Source organism: Lepidochelys olivacea (genome assembly GCF_965140295.1).
Source record: "Lepidochelys olivacea isolate rLepOli2 genome assembly, chromosome: 21".
In the NCBI taxonomy this organism is placed as follows: domain Eukaryota; kingdom Metazoa; phylum Chordata; order Testudines; family Cheloniidae; genus Lepidochelys; species Lepidochelys olivacea.
The window spans coordinates 704,280-725,436 of record NC_140431.1 but is presented as its reverse complement, the minus strand read 5'-3'; the positions used below and the strand labels follow the sequence as shown (position 1 = coordinate 725,436).

The 21,157-nt window shown below is 50.8% G+C and overlaps 1 protein-coding gene across 5 annotated transcripts in view; it reads right to left on the bottom strand.

The window, feature by feature from the left end:
- Positions 1-21,157, bottom strand: part of DENND2C (DENN domain containing 2C) — a 46,000-nt gene that overhangs the window by 12,178 nt on the left and 12,665 nt on the right. For 2 of the 5 annotated variants that reach the window (XM_084610974.1, XM_084610975.1), the window contains exons 2-9: positions 15,959-16,127; positions 12,518-13,525; positions 10,526-10,674; positions 9,995-10,107; positions 8,792-8,953; positions 5,559-5,655; positions 4,736-4,780; positions 3,148-3,335 (exon numbers count right to left, since the gene is read on the bottom strand). In XM_084610974.1, coding sequence (XP_084467100.1) covers positions 3,148-3,335; positions 4,736-4,780; positions 5,559-5,655; positions 8,792-8,953; positions 9,995-10,107; positions 10,526-10,674; positions 12,518-13,347 — 1,584 coding nt within the window. In that variant the 5' untranslated portion in view covers positions 13,348-13,525; positions 15,959-16,127. Of the gene's footprint in view, positions 1-3,147; positions 3,336-4,735; positions 4,781-5,558; positions 5,656-8,791; positions 8,954-9,994; positions 10,108-10,525; positions 10,675-12,517; positions 13,531-15,958; positions 16,128-17,998; positions 18,018-19,210; positions 19,407-21,157 lie in introns of those variants that run through there. The other 3 variants (XM_084610976.1, XM_084610977.1, XM_084610978.1) reach the window with 3 other exon arrangements.

The following is a 21,157-nucleotide window of genomic DNA, read 5'->3' as shown; positions in this document are numbered from 1 at the left end:
AGATGCTCTGTCCCCACCTCCCCAGTCTCTGATGGTCACAGGGAAGAAGAACTCAGTCAAACCAAATTTTCACTGCCTTTCAATATTGGGAGTATATCACCTCCGCTCAGTTTCACCCTGTTGAATTGAGACTGCTCTCAGGGGCTGGCAGTGTTCCTTTCTGTGTTTTGTGAGTCACCGAGTATGTTTAATCACAATCCTCTCAACTGCATGTCAAACACTTATTGCTCTGGATACAGCAGATTCCCTTGCAGCCCCACTTGCCCTCCCATAATGGTGAAATGACTGCACCTCCTACAGAAAGGGCATGCTAATTCCCAACAATAACTTTTTTCTTTTTGCAAGAACCCAGGAGACTTCTTTTCTGGAAACTCTGAAAATCCACAGTATCTTGTGGTGCGCTGCTGAGACCCACAGGAGAGGAGAGGAAATGCAGCTGGATAGCCAAAGCTAGACTGACCTCATCTTGGCTGCTGTTGATACACAGACAAGGAGGGATGTGTTGACTCATGCCGCATTGGAAACAGTGACTAGATTCCATGGGGTTTCATTCTTTTTTTCCCCCAAATATCAAGGAAAGCCACATAAAGCAAACTGAACAAAACTGAGACCAACTGCCAACTACAGAGCCATAAACAAACTCATCAAGCACAGCAAGGCTTTAATTCTGCATGTTCAGACCCAAATGCATAGCAAAGGGCAGCCTCAGAGATTCCCCACACTAGCCCTGGTGTGACCAGAACTGCAAGGAGCAAGAAGAGTGATAAACAGGAGATGTATATGTAGTTTGCTCCACAGTCCTACACTGAACAGAGTCTTCAGATGTTATTGTCTGCCCAGGCTTTCAGAAGGTCCCTGTCACTGGTATCTGAGCACCTTCCACGAGAAGTAAAAACATAAATAATCTATTCCAGCCCAGCCAGCATGGGCTGAGAGGGGAGAGCAGTTCTCATTTCATAAAAGGGCTCAGCAGCAACATTTTCAGTTCGAATTACTTCAGAGGAAACCCAAACCCCTCCTGGGTTTGATTCTCTCTCAGCACTAAAACTGGAAGAGAAGAACATTACCATGTGCTTTCACTCCCTGCCAATCCCACCCACAATACCAGATCCTACGGATTATTGTCCCACTAACACTAGGTTCTTCATGGGTTTCTGACACATCCAGAACACTGGATCAGTATCAGAGCACACTGTGGGAATGCGTCTCAAGCCCCATGTACCGTGAGGCAGAATACAGCCTACCAAAAACAAACCCAGCTGCATCCATGTTACAAAAGGAACTTGGTAAATTACTAAAAAGAAAAGGAGTACTTGTGGCACCTTAGAGACTAACCAATTTATTTGAGCATGAGCTTTCGTGAGCTACAGCTCACTTCATCGGATGAATACCGTGTGTTTCCACGGTATGCATCCGATGAAGTGAGCTGTAGCTCACGAAAGCTCATGCTCAAATAAATTGGTTAGTCTCTAAGGTGCCACAAGTACTCCTTTTCTTTTTGCGAATACAGACTAACACGGCTGTTACTCTGAAACTTGGTAAATTACTGTTTATAGTGCAGCAGACAGGCCCAAGTTAGCTGTTGCCTGGGTACTTTAGGGTAGAGCAGCTTTACCCCTTCTCAAGTAAAAGCCAGAACAGGTTTAATTACAGCTCCAAGTGACACACGGTCTAACTACATGCTGGACCCTGCTGTTCTCCCAGCTTTATCGCCACACTCAGAAGGGGGAAGGAATGGCTGCAAGCACATACAGGATTTAAAGCAACAAGGTTAACTGGAGTAAAACTGTCTCTTCGGACCAGCATTTAAATCAGTTTCTACCAGCACCCTTGAGGAGACCAGAGAGAGAAGAGAAAAAACTCCTCACCTTCTGAGTGGCTCCAGAGTACAAGGTTCAAGTACTGTAGGCTCAGTAAGAATCAAGGACTGGGTCGTGCCACTCCCTCTTTGTGCATAGCAAGAAAAATGTCACAGGAAAGGATGTTTTCTCCATGAAAATCTTGAAGCAATATGCATTTTAATATGGTCAAATGTCAAGTCATACCTCTGGAAACAAAGAAGGCAGGCCAGGCTTACAGGCTGGGGCCTCTCTCTTGGGAAGCAACACAGGCTGGCTGCACATTATGAAAAGGACTTGGGGATTATGGTGGATAATCAGCTGAACATGAGCTCTCAGTGCGACACCATGGCCAAAAGGGCTAATGTGATTCTTGGACGTAAAAAACCAGGAAAATCTTGCACAGAAATCTAGAGAGGTTATTTTACCTCTGTATTTGGCACTGGTGTGACCGCTGCTGGAATAGTGTGTCCCATTCTGGTGCCCACAGCTCAAGAAGGATGTTGATCAATTGGAGAAGGTTCGGAGAAGAGCCACAAAATGATTAAAAGATTGGAAAGTATACCTTATAATGAAAGCGTCAAGGAGCTCAATCTGCTTAGCTTAATGAGAGGTTATGAGACTTGTTCAGTCTGCAAGTATCTACCCGGGTAACAAATTCAATAATAGAGGGCTAACAGACAATGGCATAACAAGATCCAATGGCCTCAATTTGAAGACAAATTCAGATTTGAAATTAGGTGCAAAATTTTAACAATGAGAGTAATTAACCATTGGAACAATTTACCAAGGGTTGTGGTGGTGGATTCTCCATCTCTGGAATTTTTAAAATAAAATTGGATGTTTTTCTAAGAGATGTGCTATAGTTCAAACAGGAGTTAATTCAGGGAAGGCCTGGGGTCTGTGTTACACAGGAGGTCAGACCAGATTATCACAGTGGTCCCTTCTGGTCATATAAATAATGAAGAAATTCACCCTTTCCAGGAGAAGTGTATCTATCTACAGTCTAGTTAATATAGTGCCCCAAGCATCGCAGAGTCTTTACTGTGTTTTCCTCCTAACACCCCTGTGAGGTAGGTAAATGCTGTCACCAGTGAAATGAGACAGAGGATGAGTGACTTACTCAGAGAGTCTGTGGCAGAGCCAGAAGTTGAACCCAGCCGGTTAGAACCCTAGCTACTGGACATCCTGGCTCTGCTCATCTGCACAGAGCCAGGGAGGAGGGAAATGCTGGGAGGGAAAAATAATTCAACAGATAAAGTGAAGCTGATGGGACTGGTACAGATCGAGGCATCTGCGTGGCACCCACCTTGCTGGGGAACTGCTGTATGACTTGCGGGGTGTACGTCGTCTCTGATGGCTTCTTCTGCAGGGACACCACCACAAAGAGCTCAAAGAGCTGCTGCTCTTGGAATTCAATCAGATCCCGCTCTAGGGTCTGATAGTGTGGGTTCCTCTTGGAAGTCGACTGTACTTGCAGCAGGCGCTTATGGTGACCTGAGAGATAAGGACCAATTCAGTGACAGGAGGCTGGGGCTGTAACCGTGATCATCGGAGACATTGAGCCTAGTGACTCCTTCCTAGAGCAGGATACTCCAGCTCAGCTCCCACAAGCACCAAGCACCCACAGAGAGACAGTAATGTCCCTAGCTGCTTTGCCTGGTAGATTTTATTAGCAGCCCAATACTTTCAATGCCTCTATAGGCTGATTCTTTGTCACAGCCCAGAGGCTCCCCCCTAACCTCCAGCAGCCCCGAGGAACTGTCTGAGTGCTAACAGGGCTGCTGCTGCTGAAGACAGTGAGAAGGGGCCTCGTTCTGTCAATGGGGCGCGCGCGCGTGCGTGTGTGTGTGTGTGCGCTCGCGCGCAGGTGCAATCTCCATAATGTTGCCACACTCCAGGCAATTACATCATAAGAGCGACAACTTCAGCAGCAAGGGAATTCAAAACAGAGGTAGAGTCCATCTCCACCCCATCCAGCCTGTCCCACGCAGCATCACAGACTCTCCCTACGCAACACATGGGAAACACTGACGTAGCCAGGGGGCTGCAAAGGGTCTGTGAGACATGCTCTGTGGGTTTGTACTATCCAGCCAGACTCACTCAGTGACTCATTTGCTCTATTTTAAGACAGCCTACTACCTCCACACCACCCCCCAACACAGAGGGATGGAGTTTTGCCATCAGCCCCAAATTATGGGCTTTTGTACCTCATCTACAGGAAGGAAACATTTAAAGTAATCCAACTGGTTCCTTTTCACTGGGTACTTCCAGCATGTAGCTATCACATTTACAGGCATGCTAGACAGATTCATCTGTAGTAAGTTCAGGGCTGCAGGCAAAGTTTTTACCATTTCATTTCCCAACCCTGCTAAGTGGAAGCTCAGATCCCTTCTGTGCCAACTAGAGCAGATTAGTCAGCACTGAACACCTAGATCTGAGCCTGTAGTTCTGGTTGTCCCTCCAGTGTTTACATCAAGCCAAGGAACCACACTATCTACTCCTCGCTGACTCCCTTCCAAACAAGGCATTTCACAGCATGGCAAACGTGAAAAGAGGGAAGGGGTACGGTACTCAGTTCTGAGCACCAGAGACAATCCACGGGGGTGAGTTACTCCAAGACACGCGTTTTACTTAGAGGAGGGAGTGACTGGCTGGTGAGTGGCACAGCCCAAGAGGCTGGGAAACCTGACATATGGGGCTCGACATGCAGACTCTGTCCCCCTCCAGATCCTTTCATCTCACTGTCACAAGAGGCTGGTTTGACACAAGAGTGGCAGCTTCCTCCATTAGCTACAGGAGGCACAAAAACCACAGGAGTGGCTAATCCCATATAGCCCTGCCAGCATTAATTATGACATGGCAACAGGACCAGCCCCGGTGACTCACTCACTCACTTTTCGGCAGATTCTCCGTCTCACTTTCATTCCCACTGGTTTCACCTGAAATAAGAAACAAGGCTTCCATAAAATCATAGTTGCAGTGGTAAGGTGGGTGACACCCATGGCTGCCGAAGGGGTCACATCCAAGACCTCCCTTAAGTCTACACCACGTAGGGCTGCTCATTAGCCACTTTGTTCATTACAGAAATCTCAGCAAAAGCAGTCCTTCGATAGTAATATAAATCCCAAAGAACATCAGAGATGAAGTCAGGTCCACCACTTCCAGGGAGATATAGACAGGCATGGAGATTCTGAGTAGGTATTTAAGCCCTCTAGGTGAGTTAGCAACACTTCAGGTTTGGATATAGTTTGTATTCTTTATTTAAAGTTGTTAGGAAACCAAAGAGGCTTTAGACCCCAAGTGTCCCTCCCCAAAGGGGCACCTGAAAGCACCATGAGAGAGCAACACGTGCCCTCCTCACAACAAATAGCTTTAACACCTCAGCATGGAGCTACCCCAGCACTGAAGACTCAGACACAGAAAGGGATCTTCTATATGTAACACTATCGAACTTGGATTAAAGAGATGTACAGGGCTTGATTTGCTGAGGTGCTGAACACCCAGCAACTCTCACCAGAGTCAGTGCAAGATGCAGAAGCTCAGTACCTCTGAAAATCAAACCGCTGTGGTAAAGTTCGCTCATTCGCTGAGCACTAGCTGCAGTATGAAGCCCCCATTATGCTGACAGGACTGTGGTGTGTTGTAAATTAGACATGTCCGTTGTCATGTCAGATGTGTGCTATGTAATGAAGAGAACGGTGCTGGCAGTCTCCATACCTTTTGCTGGAGGAGCTTCTTTCCCTGTATAAGTGAGTAACTTCACCCTCTTCTTCCCACGTTTAGACTCAAAGATCTCCTGTATTTTTAACACAAGCTGGAATCCAAAGAGAAAGCAAACATTAATACAGGCCACATGCACACAAGAGGAGGGAGGTGGCAGTGACACAGCAAAGCACACAGAAGACCTTCAGCAGATGTAACCACATTCAGGAAAGGCTTTGCAGAACCCTTGCTAAAGAGTTATGGTCACAATGCTGTTAACACAACTCTCTGGATACTGGGCACTCTACAGGTCTAACAGGACTGAATAATTATGACAAGAGCCAGTTGGAGACATCATACAGAGCACCCTGGAGAAGGAAGGAAACAAGCAGCATTTGTGCTCTGGCAGCAGACTAGTTGCTGTATATTTGGCTTATCAAGCAGGCTGCACAGGCAGCAGGGCCTAGGATACAGGGAAGTCTGAGGCTATGAACAAGACAAACCACCCATAAAGGAACTAGCAGCAGCATCCTGTAGGATTTGCCTCCAGGAAGCCTTCTGCAAAGGATCCAGAACTCTGTGCAACTACAGGTACCCCAATCCTTTCTGAGCCCAGCCAGAGCTCCTCAACGTAGCTTGGCCTAGTTTCCTAGGATTGTACAGAATGCACTGACAATTTGAGACCCCAGTTATGTTTTCTAAAGCACTCTAGGACTCACCTCTACTTGCTGTGTGTGTAACACCACGACAGACGCGGGGCCTGCCCCAAGGCATTTCCTTAGCTGAACGGTTATAAAAAACGAGCATTTTCTATACTCTAGCATGCCCAGAGGGGACAGAATGCTGCGTCTGCCCCACAGGGGCCCGGGTGGGCCCAGTCTACAGGGAGAAGAAACCTGAACATTACCACTGCTGTATGTGGGCTAAGCAACAAAAGAGAGAAAGGCACCAGCATTCTAACATGCAGAGCAGAAGCAGCTAGATTTTTGTTGATCCAATTGTTTTTTAGGGCCTTTGCTAATACCAGACCCATAAGGATTTCTGGAAATGGGCACCCCTGGCGCTGAAGGTGTTAAAAGGCATCTCCACTGCCATCCTAAGGCACTGTGTGCCCCAAGACCCAGGCAGGACTGGAGGGAGCTCCTTGTTGCTTCATGTTGGAGCCTGCTGGCATTTCTGATTCAGGAGTAGGGCGATTTATTTTTTAAACACAGTGGGGAGGTCAAGTTCTCTCTTGCCCAGTGTTAAGAATCCATTCATGCTCCCAGCAAAGGTAGTACGGTGGGGCCCAGTTATTTCTGTCCCCACACACACACTGCATAAAAATAAAGATCATCACCAACAGAACCTGTTCTCCAGCTCAAACCCTCATCCCCCATCTCCATGAACTAGGCTGAATTTCAAGCTTGCCTCGTTTTCTGATCTGCTTCTGGTTTTCTCGGGCAGTGACAGACATGTTCTGTTAATGCAGTGAGACTGCAGTGAGATGCCCTTCAGAGGAGCTGCTGTTTCACTTCGGAAGGCTTCCTTCCCTCTGTTACTCTCACCTAGAGGTTTTCTGTTATTACTCCTAATTTTGCAGATTTCAGTCACCAGTGAGGTTTTGGGAACACTTGAAGCAGCAAGTTTGCTTTTATTGCTCGAGAAAGAATTGGCTTTTTTGGACTGAAATTCTTTTCTTGCCTGTTCTGAGCCTCTCTCGCAATCCCGGCTGAATCCTTTGAGTGCCGGGAGAATAATGTAGGCTTCCTGCATGTAAATTGCTCCCAGATTTTTGGAACAGGTTTGGGTTTTTGGGAACTATTCCCCTCCCTCTTAACCCCAGAAAAAGGTTACTTGCTATCATGGCATTTTCATAGTTTTTGACACCATGCTCCCTGCTGCCAGGCAGGGTGTTTATAATAATCTTTGTATGCACAAAAAGGGGTATTACTACTTAACATTTCTACAGATTTCGCAGGCAGCTCACTCCACTTCACAGTCCCCTGCCAAGTAGGTAAATATACCAATTTACAGAAGAACTAACTGATGCCTAAGACTTTCCCAGAGCCACACAGCAGGGTTTTCTCAGCTAGAATTAGAACTCAGGAGTCCCATGCTCAAACCACTAACCAATGGTAACTCACCACAGTAGCTACGATATTCCCTCCATCCAATGTGCTATGTTTTGTTATTGTAGCATTGCTCAGGAGAGCTGGATATGGAGTTGGGTTTAGGGTTTTTTAATTAATACAAACTTTTAGAAATATTCCAAGCAGATACAGGCAGGAATTGTAGTAAAGTTTGACTTCTCCAACATGACAGTGGACTTAAATCCCTTTTGTGCTTCCGCCCTCAGAGGTGTGTGTCCCTTACTCACGCAGAAGGGAGCGGCAGGGAGAACGATACCCAAGTGTTATGAAACAGGCTCATTTCTAATGAGCTGTTCAGCAGCTTTTAACATGGAACAGCTGCCAAGGTGCTTTTATTAACATTAGATGAGGAAAATAGACAAACCGTCTAAATAACTGAGCAACAAGCCCCCACAAGAAAGCCAGAGTCGCTCCAGGCCTTGCCAACCAAACAGTAAGTGCTTACACCGAAAGAGCTAATCGACAGATAGTTTAATGGAACGGACGTGAGTCACGCTCACTTGTAGAGAAACTCCCCATGGGTATTCTCTGGCTCCCGACCACTACACTTGTTTGTCCATACACTAAGTTCCTCAAAGCCGGGACTGTCCTCCCTGCATGCCTGGAAAGTGCTCAGCACACAGCGGGTGCTACCACAGGTAAGTAGTAGATCTAATGCCACGAAACACTCAGCACATGCCTATCCTGTAAAGCAATCCCCCAGTCAAACCCCAGTGCTCCCTGGGACCCAAGGCTGGGAGGAAGTCACTCCCCCCACCCCCCGGCTCTGCACTGACATGCCGATGCACCAGTTCATCCACGTGGGAGGGCAGCTATCGTGGGGTTTGCAGACTCATGCTGTCAGGATGGTTATCAAACCAGACTGGGAGTCAGAACTCCTGGGTTCTATTCCCCCCTCTACCACCTGCGAGAGCCTAATGTGATCCTAGGCAAGCCACGTCCCCTCCCAGTGTCTCCACTGCCCACCTGGAGAGCAGAGATAAGCTCTGATCTGCGGGCCGAGGGGCTCCAGGACCATTGCAAAGCGTTAAGGTGCTAGAGAAGGTGGAGTGTTAGTGTCACAAATGCCACACAAGAAGCAGGGATTCACACAGGAGCAGAACGTGCAAGTCTCACCTGGGGAAGGTTCTTCCTTTTCCTACCAGCAGCGTCCCCTGCTCGGAACAGCTTCCACTCTGTCAGCGTGACGGGCAGGGTCGTGTCCTTCCCACGCAGGCATGCCCGGGCAGCTTTCAACTCCAGTGTCTTACGATGGAGGAAGGCAGGCTTGGGAGGGAGCTGGGAATGGACAGGATAAGACACTCAAGGTGTGAAGGAAGCTTTGGAGTTAAACATCTTGTTGGCCAGGTTACAAAGGGGCTCAGCAGGGTGCCCCACTCAGCTCCTGGGAAGCAGCCCCAGAGGGTGTCACAAGCAATCCCCTCTGGCATACGAACGCATATCGCAGCAGCTCCTGAGCCCCTTCCAGCTGCAAAGAGGGCACAGGACCTGGAGGTTAGTGAGTATTTCAGCAGGGAAGGAACCTGGAGACTCCCACTCAGAAGGGACCCAGAGGCCTAAAGAGGAGGAGAGAGCCTACACTGCCTGTCACGGGCAAGGTGAAGTTGTTAAAGGGACAGTCCTGCCCTGCCCCGCAGGCCTTATTAATGTCTAAAGTCCTCTGAGGATGGGAAGTGCCCAGCATTAATATGCAGCTTGTAGGGAAAATGAGATCCCTAACTCGCACAGCATCTCAGCTCCCACCACTCTGTTCCTACCACACACACTCAGGGCTGACCTGGCATTTAATTCACAAACAGCTCAAGCTGCCCAGACCTGAACGTGGGACGCAGCGTGCGACAACGACTCAGCAGGGACACGCATTATTCATGCTGGAAACAGGAAGCCCTGTGGATCCCTCTGCCTGTGACCTAGGCGTCACGGCTGTTTATTGCTGATGTACATAATTTTCAACAAAACCAGGGGCGACTGAAGACACGTGAAAGATGCAACTCCAGGTGCATGGAGAAGAGGGGCACGTGAGGGGGAAGCTCATTTTCCTTCATGAGGCCTGGCAGCTGCCCACCTCACCTCATAGCCAGGCACTTCTGCCCAAGGAATATTTTATTTTTCCATGCACTAAATATCCCTTACGCACCAGGTGAGAGTGTCCAGCCCTGGATATTGACAGCCACCTGACAGTAGAGCATAATTCAAGTTTTGTAGCTGAGCTCCCCGAGACAGCTGCTTTTCAGATCCCAGCCCTGGGCCCTCTGGAGTCAGGACAAGCTAGGTGTGCCCCGTGGATTTGAACACAGCCAGCCTGTGACTCACTCTCACCTTGGGAGGCTTGAAGGCATTCTTTGGGGGTGGTAACTTCCAGGCTGATGGGACCCTCCACAATGGTAAAGGCAACACTTTGATATCTTCATACAGATTCTCCTTAGCAGGATCTGGAGAGAACAGGTAAGGGACTAATGAAGCATGGGGAGCGGGCGGGGGGATGCTGCAAGATGGCCACGGGGCTCCCAAAGTCCTTCCATCTCCAGTATCAGTGGGTGTGGGGATCCTGCATAGGGACCCCACTAAATCCCAGCTACCTGCTGCTGCAGTACCACAGCCATCAGCACCTCCAGACAGCAGCCAATTCTTTCCACAAGTGTTTATATAAAGCACCCCATGGCATCTACAGGAAAGCTAAATCCAGCTCAGCTCAGTCCTATTCCAGGTGCCATTAAAGAAAGCCTGCCAGTGGTTAGCCCTGCTTCCATCCCACCCAGCAACCAGACACGGGGAAATCCAAACACTTCCCGACCTGAACAGGCCCCTCCCTGCCCCTGCTAACATCCCCGTCAGAGCACAGACACGTACAGATAATGTCCTCGTAGATGTTGTCTTCTGACTGTGTGTAGTAGAGTCTAGATCCCGAGCTGCTATTCAGCTCCTCATGGAGCTTCTGGGAGCTGGTGGCTGCCATCCGACTGCGGAAGCCCTGGATGTCTTCAAACTCAAAGGATTTCCTGAAAGCAGACCGGCACGTTTTCTAGTAGTTTCTTCTCAAGAGGGATGTAAATCACAGATGTTAGGAGCAAGCGAGGCCCTGCCCGCTGAACTCACCAGCACCACCTCCCCAGGCCGGCTTAGGAACTGGCCAGGCCCCCAATGCCAGGCTAGTGATTTACTGGTTTCCAGCCAATCCAATCATGTTTGTTTCCCCTGAAGATCTTGTAGGCCCGATAAATGGGACGGGTGGTTTTGGACTATCTGGGCCAAGGAACTGCACTCCCACCTAGTACCTGCCCAGAGACTCAAGTGCTGAAGCCCTGTCCAGGTAGCGCAGCCAAGGGCAGGAACCCGGAGTGCTGCTGTCTGGACGAAGGAATCCTGCACTGCCCCCTTCCTACATCCCTGGTGGTGCAATCCCCAGCACTCTGACTTGGGGGGCAGGGCAGGGGGCTGCAACTGACATTGGAGGTCCTGGTTAAAGACACAGGGACTGGTACAGTACACAGAGTCTGTCCCAGAGGACTGTCTTTCCTGGAAGATGCCTAGTCATTCTGCAGACTAATTCCGACACTTGGCTTCCTTTGGGGGGTTTAGCTCTGACAAACAACATATCTGCATCCTGGCAGGCACAAGTGGGCAGAATTCCATTTTTATTTTTAGTAGTTTTGACACCTTTATTTTAAGCTTTTTTCTAGATCTGTATCAATTTAAATTTTCATAGTTGTGGGAAATTATGGGGGGGCCAGATAATTACTTAATGACAGCAGGCACTGAGATTCAGAAAGTTAAAGCATTATAATTTTAAAACAAATTGTCAATATCAGATGTCAAAATATACCAAGCAAACATCCTGAAATCAAACTAACAAATTCTCAAGCAGCACTTCCCTACTTTGCTTATCTGTACATTTTGTTATTATTGATGTTCATACTCTTTTGGTAGCTTGTGTGTGACCAGTGATATGAATATTTATTGACATTTACTGATATCAATCTAATTCTGCCAAGCCTAAGGATGAATAGTAAGGGGCTTTGTTCCAAAGCCAGTCTGGGTCAGTCATCAAAGCATTAAGGGAGAGACAGGCCACTAAAAACCCAGAGTATTTGCAACACATTTAATACTATGGAAAGCATTGGAGGATCCAAGAGCCCCATCTCCGTGCCCCTCCACAGGATGCTTATCTGCTTACCCAGAGATGGCTACACCTCACCATCTCCTACGTCTGTAGAACTAGCAGAGGGCTAACACAAATTATATGTTAAGTTACTTGTCTAACTCTGAGACCCACATCCAAGTGGGCAGCCCAGCCCAGCCTGCTGCCACGGTGGTTATCTGAGAGTAATGGCCCCAAACTCCAGGCAACTAAAAGATCAACCATCTGGAGTCATGTCGGACTCACAGAGCAACAGTGCTCCTCACTGGAGGAGAGAATTAGCCCATGATCCATGGGAAATATCCCAAAGCGCAGGGCAGGCAGCAGCACCCAGCTTTGCTGAGGTCTGGACACCACAGCTAAGTCAGCTTTCAGGGTTCTGGGATGAGGTTTGTTTGGGGCAGTACTAGGGACCAGGCAGTCTGTGCACAGGAGTCATGCACTGCTCAGGGTGGGGAGGGGGTATTTTAGCCAGGACATACCCCTCTCCTTACGCTTCTAAAGAAGGGCCAACTGCAGAGCTACCATCACTTCTGTGGATTTTAAGGTCTCACCTGAAAGTGCAATTCATGTGAGGCCTTTAGAAACAAAGTAATTCTCATGGGTCACTGAGTGACCTGGTTTGGGCGAGGGACTTGCTCAGCAGAGGCCGAGGAGGCAGGTGTTCCGTGCATACAACAGCAAATAAGAATTAAGCCACCTACCTCTTGGATCTCCCTCTGATTTTCCCGTTTGCCTCTCTGTGCTCGGGCTCATGGGAGGAGCCTGTTGGGGAGTCCTTACACTGGCCTTCCAGTGGCTTTTCTCTGCGGGAGCTGGCTTGGTCCCTTTCTGACAGATAGCGGAAAGTCCTGCGGGGCTTCGGGGGAGGGATGGCAGCAGGTCTTGTCTCCTGTCCCTCAGCCTCTGAGTAAATGTTTTCGAAGCTCCTCTCTGTCACATTGAGAGGCTCCACTCCCCCAGCATATAGTTCTCTCTCTGTCAAGCCACAGCTCTCTCTTTTCCTTTTCAGCTCCAATGCCATCGCTAGGACCTTGTCAGGAGGAACGGCTTCCATGTTCTTCCACAGCCCTCGTGAGGTGTAGAAGTTCCCTGGTGGCAGCATCTGCTCTGGGTCCAGGAGGCCTCCCCGCCAGCCTCCGTTCTCCTCAGCTCGGGAAATCAGGCAGCTTGTGTGCACTTTGGGCCTGAGGATCTCCGAGGTACTGCAATCACCATCTCTCTTGCTGTCACCCTCACTCTGAGAATGGTTCCTGCCCTTTTCCCTGAAATCCAGGCCCAAGCTCTTTGAGTTTGCCAGCCCTGCCTTTCCGTCATTTCCACAGCCCCGTGGCTTGGCCGTCGGCAGAGCCTCACAGCCATGGTCGTACTGTACCCCGAAGTCCTTCGGCTGCTGTCTGTCCTCGCTGCAGCCCCCTCTAGTCCTCCCCTCCCACTGGGAGATCTTCTGTTTGATGTTCCGGCAGTGGCTGCGGGAAAGCGTTTGCACAGCACACCGAGAAAAGCCACCATCTGGGGTCCCTGTTGGGTGCATGGCAGGAGCCTGAATCCTCACAAATGCCCCATCACAGGCCCCGCCTAGTCCCTCCCGTGCCACACACACAGCGAGATGGTGCAGAGTCCCAGCGCTCCTGCTAGGCTCCAGTCAGGGAGCAGAACACAGACAATCCCTTTGGACACCAGCCCTGCGAGCAGCAAGTTCTAATTCAGCCCTGGACTTAGGGAAGGGGAGGGAAGAGAGAGAGAACATCCATTAGTCCAGCTCCAAGGCAGAAGGCACCAACTCACCCCAACAGAGAAGCATTCAGCAGCAAACATGAGGGCACAGTAGTAATCCTTCTCCGAGGGCTGACCCTCCTCACCAAGTGCTGAAGACTGGTCTCCCCACACCTCACCACACTCCTGAAAATCCCTTTCTCCCACCAAACTAGAGATTTAAACACCTGCTGTAAGAGATGCCAGGTTCCCTGATTTTCCCCACCAGCATAGGGCATGGCAAGACGGGAGGAGACGGACTGGCTGCTCTCAGTGCTTGGGAAACAGGCTGATGATTTGCAGTTCTCTGAGCTCTCTCAGGGCATTGCCCATGGTTGCTAGCACTTGTGCAGCACTCCTGAAGACAACACCAGCAAGAGCTCCAGAGTGGACCTGGTGCAGCATTTTCACGACCCCATCGTCTAACCCTGCTCAGAGCAGGTCTGCAGCATCTTGTGTGTGCTGGAGCTCCCGCCAGGGGAGTTGCATTGGTGCGGGGAGGTGTTGAGACAGAGCTCAGTACAGGTACAGCACAAGGAGTTTCCCAACTCCAGTCTGCAGTGAGCCAGTGACAGCCCTGATCGGAGGGCTGCTACGGTTTGACACAGGAAAGCAAAAAGGCTCATTGCGTTGACTGCAGACAGGCCCAGGTATTGGCAACACTAAACCTCCCGCCAGATGTGCCCCGCCTGCCCCACAGCTGGGCAGGAACATGTTCAACATTCCACCTGCCCACACCTGACCTAGATCGGCCACTGGGGAGACTCTAGGTCTCAGGGAAGCGGCAAGGTGGCTCATGGTGTCTTTTGGGGGAATGAGGAGAAGCAGCCGCTCCAAGTGCAGTGCTGTGCTGGTCAGTCACACCCTACTCTGTCCAACAACCCCTTGGCATGGTGTATCTGCTCAGAGACCCAGAGCACAGGCCAGTCAGAGACCATCATCCCAGGCTCTAGCTGGGTGACACTGTTCAGGACAGAAATCCTGACCACAGACATAAGTGAAGTTGGCCTGGGTGGTTCTGGCCACCATCTGACAGCAGGAAAAGCAGGTGGGCTGCTGTGCAGGGGAAGGGCTGCAAGTCAGGCTGGGCTGTACATACACAGCACTCCCAGGTCTGGGCAGAACTGCAGCACAGACATTTCCTGGGCAACTACTGCAGCGTCAGTGCCTATGAAGATCTCATCAGCCTTGTGCCCACATCTGCCTTTTTACCCTGCAGAGAGGGGTCTGGCCAAATCCTCCCACATCCCTTCTCCCATGTGCCAGAAATATCAGAGCACAACGTGGAGAGGAGTCTCCAGGATCAGCTCCACCTGCCGTCTGCCTGCCTGCCCAGGTATTTACCCTCTGCCTATCCCCGGGAGACCTGAGCCCCTGAGCTATTTGAATATGGAAACCTAACTAGGTGTTAATCCAGTGCAAGGGCCATGGCGACTATGTGCAGCAGCATTGCCACATTGATCGAGGTCCCAGCGGAGCCCCCAGCACGTGGTAGCTCTCCACGGAGTAACAGGCCAAACACCCCTCTGCGGCAGCTTTGTCCCCACTGCATAAATGATAACCTTGACCCAGAGAAGTGGAGAGACTTGTCCAAGGCCACAGCAAGCACAGGTGTCAGAGATAGGGCTAGAGCCCCAAGGTCCTGGCTCAGGCTTGTGTTCAGATCACAGCCCACATGACGAAGTCCCCTAGCTCAGTGGCAGAAAGTGATGCTACGAAGCATTGGAAGCCACTGTTTCTGATCTCATCAGCACAATCTGCGGTGACTTTCCCAGTTGCTATGAAACCCACCTCATCCTCACTGACTCAGCACCTGCAAGAACTGGCAGAACTGCAGACAGGAAGGGCACTAAGTCAGCGAGAAGCAGATCATAAACCTGTTTGCCCCACTATCTCACTACCCCTGCGAGCCACCTGCTGCCCTCGCAAGCAACAGGCTCTGTACCCCAGCACATTCAGCCAAGAGCAAGGTTTACACTGTGTGTGCATTAGCATCCTGAATTACATTCCCCATCCTGGACAGATCAGCTCTCAGGAGGGCATCCTGCACCACCACAACACTCAGAAACTTCTGGCAACTGGCTTTGCAGTAGTCACTGGCGCTTGCGATATGCAGAAATGCACTGAAGGGAGAAGGCCAGGGTTTTGCTCCGAGCAGAGGCTGCTGACCCTCCCTTTGCAGAAGGAACAGGCTGTGCCTGCTGCATGATGAAAAAAGGGGTGTCCAACAGTGGTGCTAGATGCAGGAGAAATGCACTGGCCAAGGCAGCTCACTGTTGGAACTAGCAAAACCAGCTCCTTTTTAGCCATGACAGCACACAGTTCCTCAGGCAGGGACTGAAGCTGTCGTGAGAGACTCAGCATTTGCACAGATGCATAGTGGAACTTACCCCTCTGCAGAGATCCTGATGTCCCAGCCACCCCCTGCTGCACTCACACAGAGCCAGCACCAGAGTGGAGCTTCCTTCCCCCAGCTGAGAGGCAGCTGCACCTAGCAGAGGCTGATGCTGCCCATCTCCAGGGATGTCAGTGCCGGCTCTCGCCTTCTCCAGAACTGTCCTGATGGGGAGAAAACACAGCATGCTGCTTCAGCAAAGACATGACCAAGCCAACTCCCAATCCCGAGCAAGGCGGCAACCACCCGCTTGCAATGCATCGTTAACATGAATGGCACCAGGTAACCCCACTGTGCTGGGGGTCTGTGCTAACCCCAACAAGCAGCCTGCCCCAGCCTCAATGCTCCACACATGGAAATATCAGCACTCAGATGCCGGGGCTGAACCTAGGAAAGTCACAGCACCCAGCTCCCAACAGGAGGGGGAGCACATGCAGCAGGGTCCTCTGCCCGCACAGACGGCTCCTACACAGACCCTGCCATTCAGAGTACACTCAGCTAAGCGAGTGAAAGAAGCACCGCCCCCAGTCCCTGGGAGCAGGCCCCTCTGCCCATCTGGGGTGTGCTCATGGTACAGTATGGCAGCCCTAATGCAGCACACTCTCCCCTCCCTGGTGTCAGCAGGCCAGGAGCGAGACTCGACAGGAAGCTGCTCCTGCAGCAGCAGGGTGACGGCGAGATGCAAAAGGAGGTGGAGGCAGGGGAGTAGCAAATAAAGGAAGCCTCGTCACCTGCCCCCTGCCCAAGGCATCAAGGGCTGGACAAGAGCCCAGCGTGCTGCAGTGCAAACTAAGGCATTCTAGGTACAACCACAGTTTGCCACTGTACCTACGTCTCCCCCAAACACACACAGCCCTATATCAGGGCCATCGCCCCAGGCACCGACACCATTCACCACGGTACCATGCTGCCCAGCTGCCCCAGCCAGCAGCCCTTCCCTGGCCTGGCCACTCGCAGCCAGAGCCCTGGCAGGAGCCCTCCTGTCCAGCACCATGCAGAGGCCTCCTCTCAGCCACGCCCCGACGCGCAGCAGCTATAAATAAGCATTGTCTCCAAACATCCTGAGCCAGGAGCCATCCTTCCTCAAGCCCAGTCTGCACAGCTCGATTAGCAGGCAGGAAAGCGTGCCCCCCAACCCCCCCTCAGTGGCCACGGCTGCCACGCAACGATAACACAGCCCTCGCTTCCCAGGCACAGGCCTGGCTGGAGTCACAGAAAGCCAACCCTGAGACCACCTGGAGTGGACTCCCAGGGTCTGGGGTCAGAAGACAGGGAAGGCCGTAGCAGTAAGACACTGGGGCTGGGGGAAAAAAACTTTGGCAGAACAGCCCTTTACTCCCTGCTCCCGCCCCTGGACACCACACCATGAACCCAGCCAAATGTAGGGAGTAGACACCTATGAGCCGGGAACCAGCTAGGCTGGTGGCAGGGCAGGCCAGGGCAGCAGTAATAGGAGTGCAGGGAGCAGCAACACAAAGCTGCTTGCAGCAGAGGAGAGAGGCTCTCAAAATCAGGGACCTCACTCAGAACAGCCAGCAGGAGCAATCACACCCCCCTCCAAAGGGCTCAGGGCTGCTGGGGAAGGAGCCTACAGAATGAGAATCCAGCACCCTATCCAGTAGCTGATTAGGGAAAGCAATGCTCTCAGCCACACAAGAGCCCACAGGAGCCAGAACCAAGTGCAGCCATCCCCAGATCCCAAGGAAGAGATTCTGCTCCATCGGAGTCTGACACCTGCTGTGCAGGGAAGGTAGAGTGCAGGGGCAGAGCCCCCCATGCCGCACAATTCACAGGCAGGACTGGCCAGCGAAGCAGCTGAAATCACTCCTGTTATCAGAGCTCCCAAAACACAGGCCCGAAAGCCGTTCTGGCACAGGGAACAATGGGCCATTCACAGGGCAGAGCGCTCCACAGGCTAATGCTCTGCGTCCCTCTGCCCACACGTCCCGAGTAACAGCTCCACAAGGGGCCTGGCAGCAGGGTGCTGGAGGGTTCAGTTATTCCCCTGGCGCAGTGTAGGTTTTCACTTCCTCACCCTGCCAGCCGTTCGGTGCTCCACAAGGAGGGAGCAGCGTGGCCTGGAGAAGCCTGGTCTGCAGGGCAAAGGGCCACAAACTGCAGTACACATCGCACTTCACAACAGGCCAGCCTGGGTCTGTCCCCAGCAGCACCTACATCAGGCCCTCTCTTCCCAACAGGAAGTAGTAGGAGTAGTTACATCTGCCCCTCCACATCTCATTGGCTGGGGAAGCTACAGAAAGGCAGGAGGCACAGATCACATGTATTTACGCTCCGGGGCTAAGTGAAGGAGCCTGTGGCCCCACAGTTATGCTGGAAACCACCTCAGTCCCTCCCTAGCACACCTAGATTCACAGTTACCCAAGACTCAGTAACTCAGCAGCAGAAGACTAGCCCAGCCAGGTCTCACTGTACAGTCCCACTAGGATCCATTCCCCAGCCAGTTAGCTTTTGCATTCAAAACACTGCAGCATTTATGTCAAGCTAAAGGAATTCACAGGCAAGTTCTCATGAAACACCAGGGAGGCTACGACACAAGCCATCAAGCTGAGCCAGCACCACAAAGCCTGAACGCACTGGACACCCCATAGCTGTGGGCACCAAGGCGCCATAGTTTCTGTTCGGTTCCCAAGGATTTCAGCACAACCGACCATCACCTAACGATTTACAACAGCAAAGAGGAGAGTGTGCTCCAGGGAAGGGGAATGAGCCCACACAGGCAAAAGGCAAAGCCACATGGGCCAACAGATCAGCAACAAGTAGGGCTCAGGGCACCTCAAATCCCGAGGAAAGAGCATCCAACCAAGAACTATCACGAGAGGTGCACAGCGCTGCCAGCTCTGGCCATTTATCATGAATCTCACTAATCTATTTGGGGATTTTTAAAAAGACTATTTGGTAGTCAGGTGATTACGTGACAATCCCAGCCCCCAAGTTCCTAGCCCTCCTGGTTGTGGAGAAAAGCTTGATAACATGACTTCCGACGGCTCAAACACCTGACCCAACTGATTTTTTCAGTCTCATGATTTTAAAATCACCCTCAAGATTTTTTTTTGAGGCCCAACTCACGATTGTTCAAATGCTTGGAGTTGGCAAGGCTGGTACACTTACCAGGAAACGCCTGCATGCCCAGGCCTTTCCCAACCACACAGTTTACATGGCATTTGCAGAAGAGCTGAGGAAGAAGCCCTTGGGAGGGGTATTTGATTAAGAAGCAACAGCAACTCACCAGCAAGCTTTCACCGCTCTGCAGGGCTGGCTGCCCACTGCATGGCACATCTGCTCAAATGAAGTTCTCTACTCCTGTCTCCTCATCACCAGCTCAATGCCCGCATGACATTCATCCACGGGGGTACCAACGCAGCATGCCAGCTCATGACTGTGCTCAGAACTGTCTTGGTTTATAGGTGCTCTTGGGCTCAAGGCATAAAGCAGACAGCAAATGTCTTCTCTTCAACTTAGCAAGGGTCTAACTCTCAACATGAGGCATCCAGTTCACAGCCACTTCTCTACAGAGAGAAAAGCATCAACGGATACCTCAAACTGCTCCTAAGAGAAGCTGCGCAGCTTGACTGCAGTCCTGGGACCCAAGGTCTCTAAGGTGTGTCACTGGTCCTTGAGTAATTACAATTAGAGCCAGATACAATTAACAATTAATTTCTATTCCACCTCTGAAACAACCTATGGAAGGCAAGCTAAAGGAACTAGCCAACATTACCTCTCCCTTGGGCCTAGTCAGCCAGGCGCAGCACTGAACAGGTATTTGTCAAATACACCCACCCGTTTGGAAGAATGGAATGTAGCATTTAACTTGCACGGGCTTGCAAGACAGGTGGCTGCTCTCAAGGAAGAGGGATTTTGATGAAAGCTGCTCCAGTGGGTGAAGCACATGAGCCCAGGAAACTATATAGACTTTGCCCTCAGAAGGAGTCACAGAAGTTGCTCTGAAGCAGGCTGGGATGGTCTGACCTCTAAGTTAAAGAAAGTTGCCTATTTGTGAGATACAAACTTAACACAAAACCTCTGCAAAACCTGACCCAAGGGACCTTCACAGCACAACTCAAGGGACTAGGGACAAACTGAAATCACCCTGGTCTTTTAACAGCATCACATCTGACAGCATCTTGTGGGGCTTCTCTGCAGGAACTCTGATCTGTAAAGGTTTCCAGCTTGCAAGCGGCTGTAAATCCGATCAGCAAATTTCTAATCCTAAAAACCAACCAGTTACTTCCAGACCCTTCCACGTAGAGACACCGGCAAGTTACCCAGGGACTCCTGCAGGACCAAAGTAGTTAGACTTGGGAAGGATGAGTCATCGTCCAGTTCTCGTCTCTGCTATTCCAAGGGCTGAAAGTAAGGCGGTACAGGCATACCGGTAAAAGGTGGCCGCCGGTACCAGACCCTACCGCCTTACGGGTTTTGCGGCCCCATCGGCGGCCAACAGGGCCAGTGGGGGGAGGGGAAGGCGAGCAAAAGGAGCAGCTGGAGCCCTTGGCCCTTTAAATTGCCACTGGAGCCCTGTGTGGCACAGGCCAAGCAGCATGGAAGGGTTGGCTGGGGGATGTTGACCCCCAGCCCCAGCCCCACCCCTGGGTGGGGGGGTGGAGGCTGGAGCTGGCACCCATACCGGTAAGTTTAAAATTTTACTTTCACCCCGGCTATTCCAGAGCTCTTCCCTATTGTACATTCTCTGATGCTTCTAACAAAACCTGGGCTTCCTGCACATGACATCCCCTCATCCCGTTCCCCATTCTCTGCACGTTCCTAACTGTGCCTCTGAGCAGAGAGCACTTCATGCAGGGAGCATCCAACTACAAGCTATTTTAGTTAAATTTACACTTTAAAAAAGAGTAAATGATTGCTGCACCTCAGCACAGCTCTCTCCAAACTACATCCAGAAGGCTCAGTAGTCTCCAGTTTGTTTTCCTGTGTTCCCAAAAGTAGCCAAACAGCCACCCCCACCCCACCAATTGTGACGATGCTTGCAATGCCTTGCATCTGAAGGCACTAAGCAAAGATTCTAGATCTATATTATTTTATTTGAAATGTTCTTCCTAGGTACAGAAAGATTTAAAATGTTTCTAGATGAGATCTGCCAACAGCATTGCCCATTTCTTGAAAAAAGATACCCTCTGAAGATACATGTCTCAGATTCAACATCTAGAGAAAGTTTCCG